The 15,034-nt window shown below is 45.1% G+C and overlaps 1 protein-coding gene across 1 annotated transcript; it reads left to right on the top strand.

Annotated features, from left to right (window-relative positions):
- Positions 1-1,137: 1,137 nt before the first annotated feature.
- Positions 1,138-13,583, top strand: CLNS1A (chloride nucleotide-sensitive channel 1A). The gene is made up of 7 exons (XM_066572299.1): positions 1,138-1,315; positions 3,908-4,044; positions 6,219-6,323; positions 7,067-7,177; positions 7,614-7,787; positions 10,147-10,231; positions 12,786-13,583. Exons 1-6 carry the CDS (start codon positions 1,167-1,169, stop codon positions 10,212-10,214), a joined length of 744 nt encoding a protein of 247 aa, XP_066428396.1. The 5' UTR covers positions 1,138-1,166; the 3' UTR covers positions 10,215-10,231; positions 12,786-13,583.
- The last annotated feature ends 1,451 nt before the right edge of the window (positions 13,584-15,034 follow it).

Raw genomic sequence — 15,034 nt, 5'->3', positions numbered from 1 at the left:
GAAGGAGCAGGGCCAGTGCTCATGAGGGGGTGGCAGCCTTCCCATCCCTGAAATGTGCTGTCCTGCGACACGCCCCGCTTGCCAGGTACTGCAGTACTGTTGGGCTCCTGACCCCAACCTCATCACTGCTGAGGTAAATCAGCTGGATACCCTTTAAGCAATTCAGGTACTTGTGATTTTCCTTTTCTTCTCTGTGTACATTTATGAGACATTAGGTGCTGGTCACCCACCAGAAAATCCCCTTCCAGCATCAAATAATGGTAATTGTGAATCTGCTGTATTTATTTATTATTATTTATTATCTTTCCCTCTGTCACCTGTCTAACAAGACAGGCTAAAATAGATATGGCAGAGATGAGATCAAGAAGCATTTGTACAATGCTCTCAAGCACAAGGTGTGATTGTTGTGGTGTCCTGTGCAGGGCTGGGAGATGGACTGGATGATCATTGTGGGTCCCTTCCAATTCAGGATATTCAATGGTTCTGTGACTGCTCTTGGTACTGTTATAGAATCTGAACGTTTTGGGTTGGAAAGGACATTAAAGACATGTTCCAACCATCTTGTTCCAACCCCCCCGGCCATGGACAGGGACAGCTTCCACTAGACCAGATTGCTCAAAGCCACATCCAACCTGGCCTTGCACAGGACCAGGGATGGGGGAGCCACAGCTTCTCTGGGCAACCTGTGCCAGTGCCTCACCACCCTCACAGGGAAGAATTCCTTCACAATAGCTAATCTCACTCCGCCCTCTGTCAATTTGAATCCTTTTCCCCTTCATAGCCTTGTCCAAAGTCCCTCTCCAGCTCTCTTGTTTCCCTCTTTAGGTACTGGAAAGGGCAGTGCGGTCTCCCTGGAGCATTCCCTTCGGAGAACAGCTCTCAGCCTGTTCCCACAGCAGAGGTGCTCCAGCCCTCAGCCATCACCTCAGCGGTTCCCTTTGCTCCTCTTTTCCAGACAAAGACGACTTAACTCAGACCCCGCCCGCACCACTCGCGGCACCCAGAACGGTGGCCGGGCCCCGCAGAACGGGAACGCGGCGGTGACATCGCATCCCGGGGCGGTGCCATCGCATCCCGGGGCGGTGCCATCGCATCCCAGGGCGGTGCCATCGCGTCCCGGGCGGAATCGCATCACAGAGCGGCGCGTTCCGCTTCCGGCGGCCGCGATGGTGGAGCAGGGAGGCGGCGGCGGCGCCATGAGCTTCCTCAAGCGCTTCCCGCCGCCGGCCGACGGCGTCCGCCACCAGCAGCCGGACACGGAGGCGCTGCTGGCGGGGCGCAGCCTGGGCTCCGGCACCCTCTACATCGCCGAGAGGTGCGGGGACACGGGGGCTGGGACCGCTCGGGGGCTGCCCGGGGTGGCCTGAGGGGCCCGGGATGGGGGCTCGGGTGAAGGGGCCGTGAGGTGGGGAAAGCCCTCAGGGGCTGTGAGGCTCTGCGGGCCGCCCCGCTGCTCCTGCTCGTTTTAAAGCAGGCAAGAGGGAGCAGCACCGCAGGGACCCGGCTGGCTGGGGCTCCAGGGCCGGCCTGGATGGGACTTAAAACAGCCTGCTGTAGTGGGAGGTGTCCCTGCCCACGGCAGGGGTTCGGAACGAGATGGCTGTAAGGTTCCTTCCCACCCAAACCATTTTGTAAAACTCAGCACGGTGGAGAAATGTGCACTTGCAGCTCAGAAAGCCAGCTGTATCCTGGGCCGCAGCAAAAGCAGCGTGGCCAGCTGGGCAAGAGAGGAACTTCTGCCCCCTGCTTTTGTGAGACCCTGCCTGGAGTGCTGTATCCAACACTGGAATCCTCAACATAAGAAGGACCTGGAAATCTTGGAGCAAGTCCGGCAGACACCACAAAGTTGATAAGGGGATTGGAGCACCTCTTCTATGAAGACAGGCTGAGAAAGTTGGGGCTGTTCAGTCCAGAGAAGAGAAAGTTGTGTGGAGACCTCATGGCAACCTCCCAGTATCAGAAGGGGCATGCAGGGAGGGCAGAGAGGGGCTCTTTGATAGGAACTGTAGTGATAGGACAAGGAGGAATGGCTTCAAACTGAAAAAGAGCACTAGATTGGTTATTAGGAGAAAATTCTTTACTGTGAGCAGGCTGAGACCCTGGTACAGGTTGCCTAGAGAAGCAATGGATGTCCCATCCCTGGAAGTGTTCAAGGCCAGGTTGGATGTGACTCTGAGCATCCTGGTGTAGTGGAAGGTGTCCCTGCCCAAGGCAGTTGATCTTTCAGGTCTTTTCCAACCCAAACCATTCGGTAATTAAAACAATGGCAGCTCTCCTCTTTTGGCAGGGGAGTAGATGAGGCTGTTGGGTTTCTGCTGTTAATAACTACTCTGGTTCTGTGAAGTCTGTCATGTTGCATTAATCACGTGGAGACTGTACTTACTAGGCAGAAATCAGTCTGGTTATTCTGAAAGATGTTATCTGAGCTCTTTATGGTCTCCTTTCAATTCTCCCTACATTGTATAGCTCAGGGAGACAGCTTGATGATTAAAACAATGTAATTTTCTTTCACCATGGAAAAGTACTCATAATATATTGTGCAGTTGAACATTGTTGAAACAAAAGCATAATTTAAAATGTGCACTTTTAAAAACCTCAGACTAGGAAACTTTTATGAAATGGCCAATATTGTCGGAGGAGCTTTTGCCCTACCTGAGCTTGTTAGTGCTGTGTTGGAGAGGAATCTCTCTGGAATTTTGTTCACTGTTTTATTTCGTTTGGTTGCAGCTACCAAGACTTCTGCTTGTGGGGTACCTTCTCTGAGGATGTGTAATGTTGAGTTTCCTTGTAAGTTGCTTTCAGTAGACTTTTGTGTGAGGCACCTGCAGGTCTGCCAGCTTCCTCTCCATGTGTTTCAAGTGCACCACAGAGCTTTCACTAGAGTCACTTGTTGGGATGAACAGAAAACACCAGTGTTTGCAGGAGTGCCATGGGAGAACAGGGCATCCAGGAGCAGAATGTGGCTCTTGATCCATGTACTGACTCTCCACCAGCAGCTGTAAACATTGAGGACTGGATAGTTGAGGAAATAGGAAATAAATTCCTTGCTCCCACTGTACTAGCTCTTGCTCTCAGCCAGATTTTCCAAGGCCAGGAGTCTTCTGTGAACTTCCCATTGGTTTTGCCCCACCACAAAAAGCTTTTGAATGCTGAGTTTTGCACATGGTGGAGGTCTTGCTTTCTGGCACTGAGTATTTCTGTTCACTGTGTGACATCATTGATTACAGGCACCCAAATCTTGTTTGAGTGTGATTTCTCAGTGTGTAGAAAGATGTTGATTGTTCTGATACGAAGGAGGCAGCATCCTGGTGGTGACAACCTGTGCTGTCTCTTGCTGTGGTTGGGGATGACAGTAAAAGTGGGGAAAGCAGAGGCTATAGCACTTAAGTTGTGACTGGAGGAATACCCACAACCTGGCTCTGCTGATCACAGAACTGGCTGTTTTTCTACCTACAGGCTGTACCCACATCAGATCTATCATCCTCTAGGAATTACGACACTGACCTGCCTTTCAGTGTCCTCTTTGTCTTGGAAAACCACATTTAATAGCTTGAGTTGCAAATCACACTCTGGAACCTCTGTAGCTGACTTTGGAATGATAGATATCTGCAGGGAGGAGAAGATGGAGAGTCAGGGAGGAAAATTCAGCATTTAATGCAAATGTGATAAAGCTGTGGTGGGTTTAGGGTTCTTAGCTTCACATTCTTTAGGCAAAGGTGTCTTTTACCTCAGCCATCAGTTAATGCTCTTGCAAAGTCCTGTTCAGGCAGGTCCAGGACCGTGTGTGCCCGCAGAGTGGGCTAAGTGCCTTGTCCACAATTACTCATGTTTTGGGGTTGGTTTGCTTTTCTCCATACTGCCCTCTGTTCTTGTCTAATCTGTCTCTTCTTTTTTTCTCCCTCGTTAGTCGCCTGTTTTGGCTGGACAACTCTGGAGTTGGCTTCTCCCTGGATTACCCCACCATAAGTTTGCATGCCGTCTCCAGGGACCTGAGCGCCTACCCAAGGGAGCACCTGTACGTCATGGTGAACGCCAAGTTCGAAGGTGAGGAGTGCTGCTGGCTGCTCCCACGCAGTTCTGAGTAACAGGATTTCCTCCTCAGGAGGAGGAAGTGTTGATTTTAAGTAATTGCTTGTATTTTCTTTTGTATTTTCCTGAAGGATAGTCATTGTAGAAACACAGCTTAGCATTTGTTTAGAGTCACTTTGCAGTTCTGCTCTCAGCTTGTGGCTGTGTATACTGAAGTTGCTGAGAAATCAGTTCTCTACCCTCTTATGCTGTTTTAAATAATTTAGTTCCTCTGCCAGTCTCCCTGGGATTCCATCTTGAGTATGCTTTTTTCTTTATTGAATTTATGTTAATGTTGCTGCCCTCTCCAGGCTTGATGAATTCCTGCTGTTTCACAGCTAGGGAACTTTTCATTCATTTTCTCCCACAGCTTGGTTAAATATAAACAAGAAAAGGCAATAGGTCATGTTACCAGGCTTTAATAAATCTTTGTAGATGGCCCACAAAACACACCTTTTTGACCATTCTTGCTTTGATGTAGAGAAAGCAAGCTTTCTATTTCATTGTTTGACTTCTGGTATACCTGTTAATATTTTAAGTGTGTCAAAAACTGCCATCACAATTGGAGATTAAATGGGTGTTACATATTGAGCAGGTCTCCTTTTCCCCTTCATGCCTATTGGTCATCACAGCTAAAGGTTAAAATCTGGCATTTAATTTTTTTTTAATGTATCCAGAAAGTAATGACAAGACTCTGAGGAGATGGAGATGCTTTTAAGCTATTAGTGCATTGTTTCCTTCTCTTATGCTACTAACGTTCTCTGACAGCCTATCACTACAAATAATAAGAGGACATTTGCATATGTCTCTTTGTTCTTCTTCATTTTCCTTTAAGTGTGGTTATTTTGAAGTAAAAAGAGCCTCATCTGAAGAAAGATACTGTTTGTAGGTTTTAATTAATTCTGATTATGACATATGAAAATATGGATATCCTGTGAAAGCCTTTATGTAGAAATCCTGAATAGACTGATTTTTTTATGGGTGTTTTTTGTGGGTTTATTTTTTAGTATATCAACTCTGCCTACAGTAAATCTTCCACAGCAGATAAGTTTTACTTTTCAAAGTCTAGCCCTGGCCTGCAATTTTAACTGCTGAATAGTGTTAAACCTTTCCACTTAGTTGGCTTCATGAGTCTTCATTCGCAGTTGTGCAGGGTACATTGTGTTCTTCCTCTCAGAGTTTTGCGTGTGCTCTCTGTGTGTTTGTGCCTTGTCCTCACCCCTTTTTTAGAAAAAGGCATTCAGAGGTTGACTGCATTGAAAACAAAGAGCTGGACTCAGCAGTAACAAGCTGTGCCTGCGGGGGACAGTTGGAAAAGAAGTGGGTAGCTTCCCTGTACACTTCATTTTTGGGGCAGCTGGCTGGCAGCTTCTTGGCGTCTTTGTATTCTTGGTGGTGCCGGTTTTGTGTGTGATTTTGAGTAGTGCCACTCTCAGTGGCACAGCCTCTTCTCCTGTAGAAAATAACTGTGCACTTCTGAGGCTGTCAGTGCCGTGTCCCCAGCCCCGAAATGAGGAACTGCAGCCATTTCTGTGCTGTTTTTTATTCACAGAAAGTAAAACATTGATGCTTATTTATTCACGTAGATGGTGTACAGAAGTCAGAAAGCACCGGAGTTGTCACTGGTCCTGGGTGCACGTTGTATTTCTGACATCTTTCTGGCTGACTAGGAATGTTGGAAATGGAGCAGAGATCCTCTGCATATGTCAGAGTCCCCTGTGAGGGGCCACACTGGAAGCTGGCTGATTTTGTGACAGTAATGTTAAGGATCCATAAAAAAATCCATGTGATTTAAAAAATGATAACAGGGAGTTTGAGCATTGTTGTTTGTAATAAGAATCAGGCAATTTTCCTGAAATACTTGAGTACATTGTGTGACCAGTACAGAAATCTTTATTCCTTAAGTTATAAACAGAGAAGTTTTCACATGTGTTGCAAGTGTTGTTGAGATGCTCTGAGAGGGCCTCATCTATCCATGTGGGTCTTGGAGTGTCACGGGGTTCTTTGGGAGAACAGAGTGAAGGTTTTGTGCCTCTCCTAGTTGTTTCTGATTTGATTATGTGTGCGTTCCTGAAAGAATAAACAAATGTGACTTTTTTTTTTTTACAAAGTAAACATGTTTCTTCTAAATCTTTCAACTTTTCTTAAAGAGGAGACAAAAGAGGCTCCCATGACTGAAGGGGAGGGGGATGACAGCGATGATGACGTCGAACCAATTGCGGAATTCAGATTTGTACCTAGCGACAAATCAGCCTGTAAGTGCAAGTGGGAGCTGTGTTTTACTTGCAAGTCCTGGTTATATGTGGGAGACACTTGGGTGCAGAGGTGTAAATACCATGATCCTTCAGTGTCCTTCGCTAGTGACTTGATTCCTGTGTGCTGGAAAGAATAAAGCAAATTGTTTTATCTGACTTGAAAAATGGACTCTTTCAAGCAGCTGCTTCTCAAGGAGAATTCCAGTGCTTTAAAATAGAGACTGTTGAGTATAAATACACAATATGGATAATCTCACTGTATACATTTGCAGAGAATATGTATGGGAAATGTCTTTTTAATTACAAATTCAGTGATATTTGAGGCAGTGACAATTTCATTAGAAACATTCTAATGCCCTGGCACTACTACTGGAAAGCTGTCATATCCTGTGGATATGACAGTGGAGCTTACAGTTGGATTCAAGTTTTAGGAATCTGATGGATGAGATGCTGCAAGTTTTCCTGCAGTAGGTAACCACAGACATAACTGTCCAGAGATAAAGCTTTATCATCAATGAAATAATGCAAAAGTGCTGTTAAGAGGCTAAAGCACCAGGCTGGATCGCTGAAACCTGATTTGTTTCTTACATGGCTTCTGGCTTGTTGGATGATGTTTTCAAATGCAAACTCAGTTGTGGTTCTGCTAAAGGAGTATTCTGACTCCCTCTCATCAGTCAGAGGGGGTTTCTTTTGTGTTGCTTTGGGGTGTTGGTGGAGGTTTGTGTTCACTTGTGTTCCTGCAGTGGAAGCCATGTTCTCAGCGATGTGTGAGTGCCAGGCCCTGCACCCAGACCCGGAGGACTCGGACTCGGACAACGATTACGAAGGGGACGAGTACGATGTCGAGGCCCGCGGTTGGTAACAGTTGCTTCCTTTGAAATACCTGCCAGCACTTGCATAACTGGTATCTGTCATAATTGTTTATTACTCATTTTGCCTGTACATCCCTTTTGTCACAGGCACAGTATAGAAATTCATAAATCTGCAGAAAACCTGTCATTCCTGTCACAATGACAGGAATTCAGCAAAAGCATTGTTCTGGCTCTCCAAAGCCCACAGACACAAGGAGCAGCCTTTTCCCTTCCCAGTGGCTGTGCTGGTCCGGGTTCAATGCCTGTGCTGCTCTGTGGTCAGTTCACATTGCTCTGTGTATTCTGTACCTCTGTAAGCAGCTTTTTAATCTGTCAATTAATCTGGGCATAACTTGCCCAGCTGCTCCCCTGTTCCTTCACTTCTGCATGTTTCTGGCTCCTAAACTTAAGTCTGCTGAACATAAACTTGTTTTTGCAGAGCTAGAACAAGGGGACATCCCAAGTTTTTACACATATGAAGAGGGATTGTCACATTTAACTGCAGAAGGGCAGGCCACGCTGGAGAGGTTAGAAGGCATGTTAGCCCAGTCTGTCAGCACCCAGTACAACATGGCTGGAGTGAGAACAGAGGACTCCATAAGGGAGTTTGAAGGTAAGACATGCTTTTGTTTTACTAAACAATATGTCTTCATCAGTGACACAGCCAGTGGGATCGAGTGCACCCTCAGCAAGTTTGCAAACATGAAGCTGAGGGGTGCAATTGACACTTGAGAAGGATAGGATGCCATCTAGAGGGTCCTGAACAAACCTGAGGAATGGATCCATGGAAACCTCATGAGGTTCATCAAGGCCAAGTGCAAGGTGCTGCACCTGGGTTGGAGCAACTCCCATTATCAATACAAACTGGGAGATGAAGCGATTAAGAGCAGTCCTGCCAAAAAGGACATGGGGGTGCTGGTGGATGAAAAAGTTTCACCTAACCTGGCAATGTGCACTCACAGCCCAGAACACCAATCATGTCCTGGGCTGTAGCCAAAGCAATGTGGCCAGCAGGGTGAGGGAGGACAATCTGTTCCTCAGCTCCACTCTGGTGAGACCCCACCTAGAGTGCTGCATCCAGCTCTGGGATCCTGAGCTTAATAGGATAGGGACCTACTGCAGTGAGTCCAGAGGAGGTCGTTATGATGATCAGGAGTCTGGAGCACCTCTGCTATGGAAACAGGCTGAGACAGTTGGAGTGTTCAGCCTGGAAAAGAAAAGGCTCTGGGGGGACCTTACTGAGGCCTTTCAGTACTTAAAAGATGGGCATGGACATTTTTGTAAGGCCAGTTGTTGTAGGACAAGGGGGAATGGCTTCAAACGAAAGGAGGTGAGACTCACATTGATAAAAGGAGAGATATTTTACCATGGGGGTGGTGAGCTGTGGATGCCACCATCCCTGAAGTGTTCAAGACCAGGCTGGATGGGGCTTTGAGCAGCCTGGTCTAGTGGGAGGTGTCCCTGCCCATGGCTGCCAGGTCCCTTCCAACCCAAGCCATTCTGTGGTTCTATGATGTGGAAGTAGTGGCTCTCCAGTTTGGCTAATCATAAAGCAGGACTGAGTGAATGTGATGCCCTGGGTGATACCTCCCTGCAGAAGGTGAGGGATCACCCACATGCCTCTGGCCCTGTGTGCACCATGTTGCCTGCTGTGGATTGAAGGCTGCTCTGTTAAAGAGTGAGCACTTCAGTGTTGAGAACACTTGATTCTTCTTGGTAGGATTTCCTGGAACAGTGGTAAAGTGAAGTTGATTTAGGATTAAAAAAAATTAAATTTATCAGTCTACACCAGGGTTGGGAAGCATTTTCTACTCTAAATGAGTTGTAGTTTTTATTTGGGTTTTGATTTTGGGTTTTTTTTCTTTATACCCTAAATTATAAGTTAACAGTTATCTTAACAGAGTTCAGGATGAATTCTGAATCATTCATACACACTGAAACAGAATTATTAAAAAAGATCTATTTTTGTGAAGGATGGTGTCTCTTAATTCTATTGATTATTCAAGTGTGTATTTAAGGAGTAAAATTTCTTTTTTGTTGGGGGAAAGCCACCTGTTTTCTCAGACTGTCTTTTCTGTGTGCTGTTTTCACTAGAGCAATGTATTATCTGGGAGAAGAACGGGGAAGTAGTTTAGTAGTGTTGCTTCTTTTTTTAATATAGAAATTGCAGTGCTTTTTATATGCCCTCATGTTTTTGAAAGATGGAAAATGATCCAGCAGTTGTGGATGTCTAGGAAATAATAACTAATTTATTTTCATCCACAGGGAGAGGTTTTTAATCTTACTTGTTTTGTCAGTTGTGTTCAGGTTTACTTTGTTCTGCAGTTTTGAATAAATTTATGTAAAGACAACCATAGGTGATAGGCTCCTGTTTCAGCAGTGCCCTTTGTTTGAAAATTTAGTCAGGTTTCTGAATTCCAAAATTCCAGAAATGAATATAAATTGAACAGCAGGTATGTGACGTGTCTCAGAGTCATCTTCATCAGTTTTGTTTACTTTTCTAATCTTACTTGCTACAGTACTGCTGCTTGGTTTGCTGCAATTACAAATATCCCCAGGGCTGCTCAGAGTTACTTTATTTTTTGACATTGTAGCATAGAGCAATCTTTCTTTTCAATTGTTTCAGAACAGGATACTAGAATAAAGTTATTCAAAGGAATCATGAAATTTGTTACACCAAAACTTCATTTACAACATGAAATAGTTAAAATCCAGTGTTTAAGTCTTTTAATAAGACAGGGTGAGGTGAGATTGTAGGAAGCGCTGACATCTGTAAACGACTGACCAGCAGTGCTGGAGCAAACCCAGAAACTTGTGAGCTCATCAGTGTTTCCTTAGGCTGCTCTCAGAAGTTCAGTGAAGGGGTTTTCTGTCCTGGCCACCTCTCGTCAGCAGAGGGCATCCGCTCTCTGTCCCGTGAAAACTTCATCCCTCATCCGCTCGTTTACGGAGCACTGGCTGGTTTTTTTCAGATGGGATGGAGGTGGACATAGCACCAGTAGTTGCCGGGCAGTTTGAAGATGCCGAAGTCGATCACTGAGGAGGATGGGTGCTGCTGTAAGTTCTTCTGACTTCTCACAGCAATGCTTTTTAGTCCTGCAGAGCCTTCCCTCTCTGGAATTTGTGTAGTGTATGTGATCCTACAGGAAGTGTCTCATGATGTCAGGATGAGGGTGATATAGAAGAAGGAAAAGGGAGCTGTAGTTATCACAAATGTAGAAAGATGTTTAATGATCTGTGCCAAAATGCCTATTGGCATAAACCATTACCCTGCAGAGGCAGCCTGCATGGATGTGCCTGTCTGGAAGACAGGTAAGCTTTTTAGTTGATTTAAGAATTGTCTCAAAGGCTCTTGGATGCTGATATATGAACACTGGAGGCAGCCCTGGGAAGTTACTGTCTTTAGTGTCTGTTGTTTTGCCCTTGGTGTGTTGGATTTCCCAGGCTGTTCCAGGGGGCAGGACACTTCACAGCACTCCAAGTCCATCTCTTCCTTCATTATAAGCAGAGCAGGAACAGTTCCTGGTAAAGTTACTGAGCTATCTGGATGGGGCTGCTCTCAGGAGTGAACAGCTAAGAGACAACACCCTGCTCAGGTGGATGTGCCAGTGTGATCCCTTGTCTTCCATCACCTGTGCTTGCTTTTCTCCTCTTAGTAGCTTTACAAGACGTGCCAGTGGTTCCTTGCTGGTGCTGGGAGGGAGAGTTAGAGCAGCTTTTTCTGGGGCTGTCTGCAGAGATGTACAGGCACAGTGTGGTTGTGATGCCATCCTTGCTTCAGCAGTACTCAGTCTGTATGTGCTGCTCAAGTGGTGCTGTGTTGTCCCAGTTCTTCAGCCTATCTCAGAAGGGAGACTGACAGCTCCTACCTTAAAGTGAGTCTCCAACTATCCCACTTGAAATGCTGGAGAGAGCAGCTGTGGAGCAGACAGCCAAAAGCTCAGGGGAGGAAGAAGGAGAGGGATACAAAAGGAGTGTGACACACTGAAAGAAAAGTGGGAGAATAGTTGATATAGGATTACAGTGTCACAAAGAAAGAGGCTGCAGTCCCCGAGGAGGGCTGTTGTGGAGGGGTGCTGCATACCTGCATTCCTCCTCTGTTGCTTATTTTTCTTTGCTGCTGCAGTTCTGAAAGTCTCAGAGTAGTCTTGTGTTCTCTTACTGACCTCCATCACTTTCACTGCTCCTGAATTAGTTTTTATTGTCTGGTGTAAGAGCTCAAACTTCAGTAGTCAAATTTCTTCCCTGGGAAGGACTCTGCAGAACAGAGAAGAGTTCTTAAAAAAAAAAAAAAAAAAAGATTAGATACTGGTTGTCCTGCCATTGACTGGTCTGCCAGTTTGGTAAAGGACACACTTAAAAATCAGAAAAGAGCCTTTAGCTGTAGATCAGGTACTTCTTAGTAAGTGAATGGAAATTTAGACTCTGATGACTCCATCTCCAAGATTACTTTGGCCAATGGTTTATTAAAAATAAATCCTGATGTTGAAAAATTCAAATTTGACTGCTTTATCTGTTATCCTGGTTAGAATTTAACTGGATTAAGGAGAGTTAGTAGCTGATAGCAGATCTCTAAGAGGCATGAAAGTGCTGGTGGAAGTGTTGTAGGCTGTTCTTCTAGAAAAGGATAAAATACATGCAGTAAGAAGTAGTGTTGGTTAGTGGAATTGTTACTCTGCCTTCCATGGTACAGCATGTGACTGTGGGAGATGAATGCTGTGAGAGGTGACTGGAGAGGATTTCCTCCTGTGCTTCTCCTTGTGCTGATCTCAGCTGAGGGGCTGATCCCTGGCAGAGCAGATCAAGTGACCTGCACGTGCAGTGTCAGGTGCTTCAGTGACATCACTCCAGGTAGCAGTTTGGAATGGCCCTTTTTAGAGTAACCACCAGCCTGTGTGGATGTAATCTAAGGAAGTGTAGGAATCTAGGATCTAAGGCAGCAGCGAGGAACTGAAGGTAGAAAGTGACAAGGACAGCTCTTGGAGGTCTGTGCTAATTGCCCTGCTCAGAGGGTGACTTGGCTCTGCACTCTGTATGTAGGGGTGGAGAGGGAGCATGCTGTGATCCTGTGGGTACTCCATGGAGCAGCTTGGCCCTTTTAACCTCCTGAACTGCAAAATGATCTACAAGGAACATCTTGTTGGTGATCCCTTAGAGAGCAGTGTGCTGCTCTGCCTTCGAAACAATGCCCTTGTGTGATGCTCATGTTGCATGCCACCCAAATGAGATGTGACAGTCTCCTGCTGAAGCCCCCGGAGACTTGCTGGCAGTTGGTGCAGGACATTTCCAGTGTTCCTGCAATAAGTGGTGTTTTGTCTGTGGCATCACGAGGCTGCAGCAATTGTTCTGAAGCAACTGGTGTGTCTGCATGTGGGTGCAGCGGGGTCTGCCAGGCCCCCCTGGTGCCTGCTGTGAGCACATGCTGTCCTTAGCTGACCTGAGTTAGAGCTGCTGCCAAAGGCAAAGATGCTCAGCCCTTCTGAAAATTCATGGGCTTGTCGTAAAGTGCTGTCCTCTGACTGCAAGCAACAGATAGCTACTACTCTATGCTGCTTTATAACCTTTTATTTTAATGCCAATTATGTAAACTTGGGTGTCTTGTGTCTTTCAGATACCTCTTGTGGCACTTCCAGAATAAGCTGTAAAACCGAAGGCATTGCAGTGACTATCGGGAGTTAACCTTTCTTTTGATGACCTAAGTTTAGACACCTAGGTCTAAAAATGCTTGTAGAGATGTTTAAAACAGAGTTTGACATTTGTGACCACTATGGGGTTATTTAAAAAAAACAACAAAATAAACAAAAACAATAAAACCTCTTGTATCTAACAGTTGAATGGGGCTAATCAGGGGTCATTTCATAGAATCACAAAATGATTTGGGTTGGAACAGACCTTAAAGATCGTCTGGTTCCAGCCCCACCTGCCATGGGCATGGATGCCATTGAGTAGATCAGGTTGCTCAGGACCCCATCCTAACCTGGCTGTGAACACTTCCAGGAATGGGGCAGCCACAGTCTCTCTGACTTAACTCTCTGGCCTTATAAAGAAGCCTTTGTAGGAATTCTAGGACTTCAGAAATAAAACTGTAAGTAGAACAGAATTTTAGATGGTCCTAGAATTTTCCATATTTTTTTACCTGTCATTGACTCTGTGGAGTAGAAATGGGAATAGAAATGTTATGATTAAAAGGAAATAGGGTTGGCCAAGGATCAAAAGAAAAATTAAAACCCCCTCAAGTAACTGGCTTTACCATTTCAGTGCTATCCCTTTCATTTCTCTGAGAGCTGAGCTTGGGTGGTAGAGGAGATGGAATAAGGTCTGTGAGGTCCGGACAAAGAGAACTGTTTTGTGTCTTTGTATTAAATGTTAACATTGTTAAATAAACTAAGATTTTTGTATCTCACAACCAGCTCACTGTTGCAGTTCTCCCTCCTTTACTTCAGCAAGCATCTTGAGCCCTTGAGTTTCAGAACTCTCTTCTGTAACAAAAAAGTCTTCAGCAAAGCGAAAGCCATTTTCATCATTTACGTGGATGTGAGGGATAAAAGGGCAAAGCATTTGCAGGGTATGCCTGTGACAGAGTTAGCCGGACACATCCCAAACTTAGGAACCCAGCTTTAGATTGTCCTGCTGGAGCTTTCCCTGTTTCGCCTCTCGGTGGGAAAATTGGAAAATTTCTCCGTTGGAAAATATCAGGAAATTCAGGTTGTGCCTCTCTTCCCCCACTATTGAAATGAAAGTCTGGACCAAACTTCCTCCGTTTTCTTTTACTTTAAAGTTGACCTGTGATGTTTTGGGGAGGGGGTGGGGGTGAGGTATTGCTGTGTTGGTATATGAACAGTTTACTAGCCCTACACTCTGCTTACACGTTAGGATGTGATTTGGTTCCAAGGTCCATGCTAATTATACCCATTCTTTGTTGAATATTCATTAGGAATGCCAGTCAAATTAGGGATGTCTTAACAGTGTTGTGAATCACTCCTGTAGCTGAATAAATGAGGTATTCAGCGTGTTATGCAACAAGACATCCCACAGGAATGTCTTTACCAGCCCCTTTGTATACATACAAGCGTTATTGTTAGGGATTCAGGGTTACAAAGGAGGATACAGAGTTGATTTTTGCACTGGCATTTGGAGAATCTTGGCACAGTGAGATTTTGGGACAGGTAAAACTTACTGGCACCATAATTGAGGCAAAGGGCTCATTGAATTCTAAGTCACCATCCACTGTTGAAGCAGACTGGTGGGGGTATTTTGGTGTGTTAAAATCTGAGTTGGGATGTGGTGTGTCTGTTTCTTCCACGTTAAATGGCAGCCTGTTACATACCCTGGCAGGTGGGCAAAGGTAACTCCAGGGCAGCTGGACTGTTCACAGTTCCTCTCAGCACTCTCACTACATCCAAAAGGAGAATTTGTGTTGTACTAATGTGGAGCTCTAGAAACAGACATTTTGTGATGCTTCCAGTCAAATCAGTGGAGCAAGATTAAATGAGATGAGGTAGAAACAAACCTGGATGAATGCTGAAGGTAGCATTGAGAAGTGTCTTGTGTGGATTGACAAGTTTTATTTTCAATAAAACTTTGTATTTAGGCAGTGGGTAAATGTTCTGGACTTCATAAGCATTCATTAACTCAAATGTAAAGTATTCCTTTTTGCCTGCACTACCAAAACCAGTTAAATTCTTCAGTTCCTAGCTAAGGTTTATTTTTCGTTATTTCTGCTACTTTTGTTGTTTTGTGGGTTTTTTTTTTTGTTTTGCATTAATTTAGTCAATTTAAGGCTTGTCTAATTCCTAGTGATTTAAAAACAAAATTTATATTCCAGTGTCTGTAAATACAGCAGCTACTTGTTAATAACCC

Source organism: Molothrus aeneus, chromosome 2, assembly GCF_037042795.1.
Source record: "Molothrus aeneus isolate 106 chromosome 2, BPBGC_Maene_1.0, whole genome shotgun sequence".
NCBI lineage: Eukaryota > Metazoa > Chordata > Aves > Passeriformes > Icteridae > Molothrus > Molothrus aeneus.
This window is presented reverse-complemented; position numbering and strand designations above follow the sequence as displayed.

Coding starts and splice junctions, on each gene's coding strand:
- CLNS1A (XM_066572299.1), top strand. CDS start 1,167: ATGGTGGAGCAGGGAGGCGGCGGCGGCGCCATGAGCTTCCTCAAGCGC. Junction 7,178..7,613: donor GTACGATGTCGAGGCCCGCG/GTTGGTAACAGT, acceptor TTGTTTTTGCAG/AGCTAGAACAAGGGGACATC. Junction 7,788..10,146: donor CTCCATAAGGGAGTTTGAAG/GTAAGACATGCT, acceptor GGTTTTTTTCAG/ATGGGATGGAGGTGGACATA.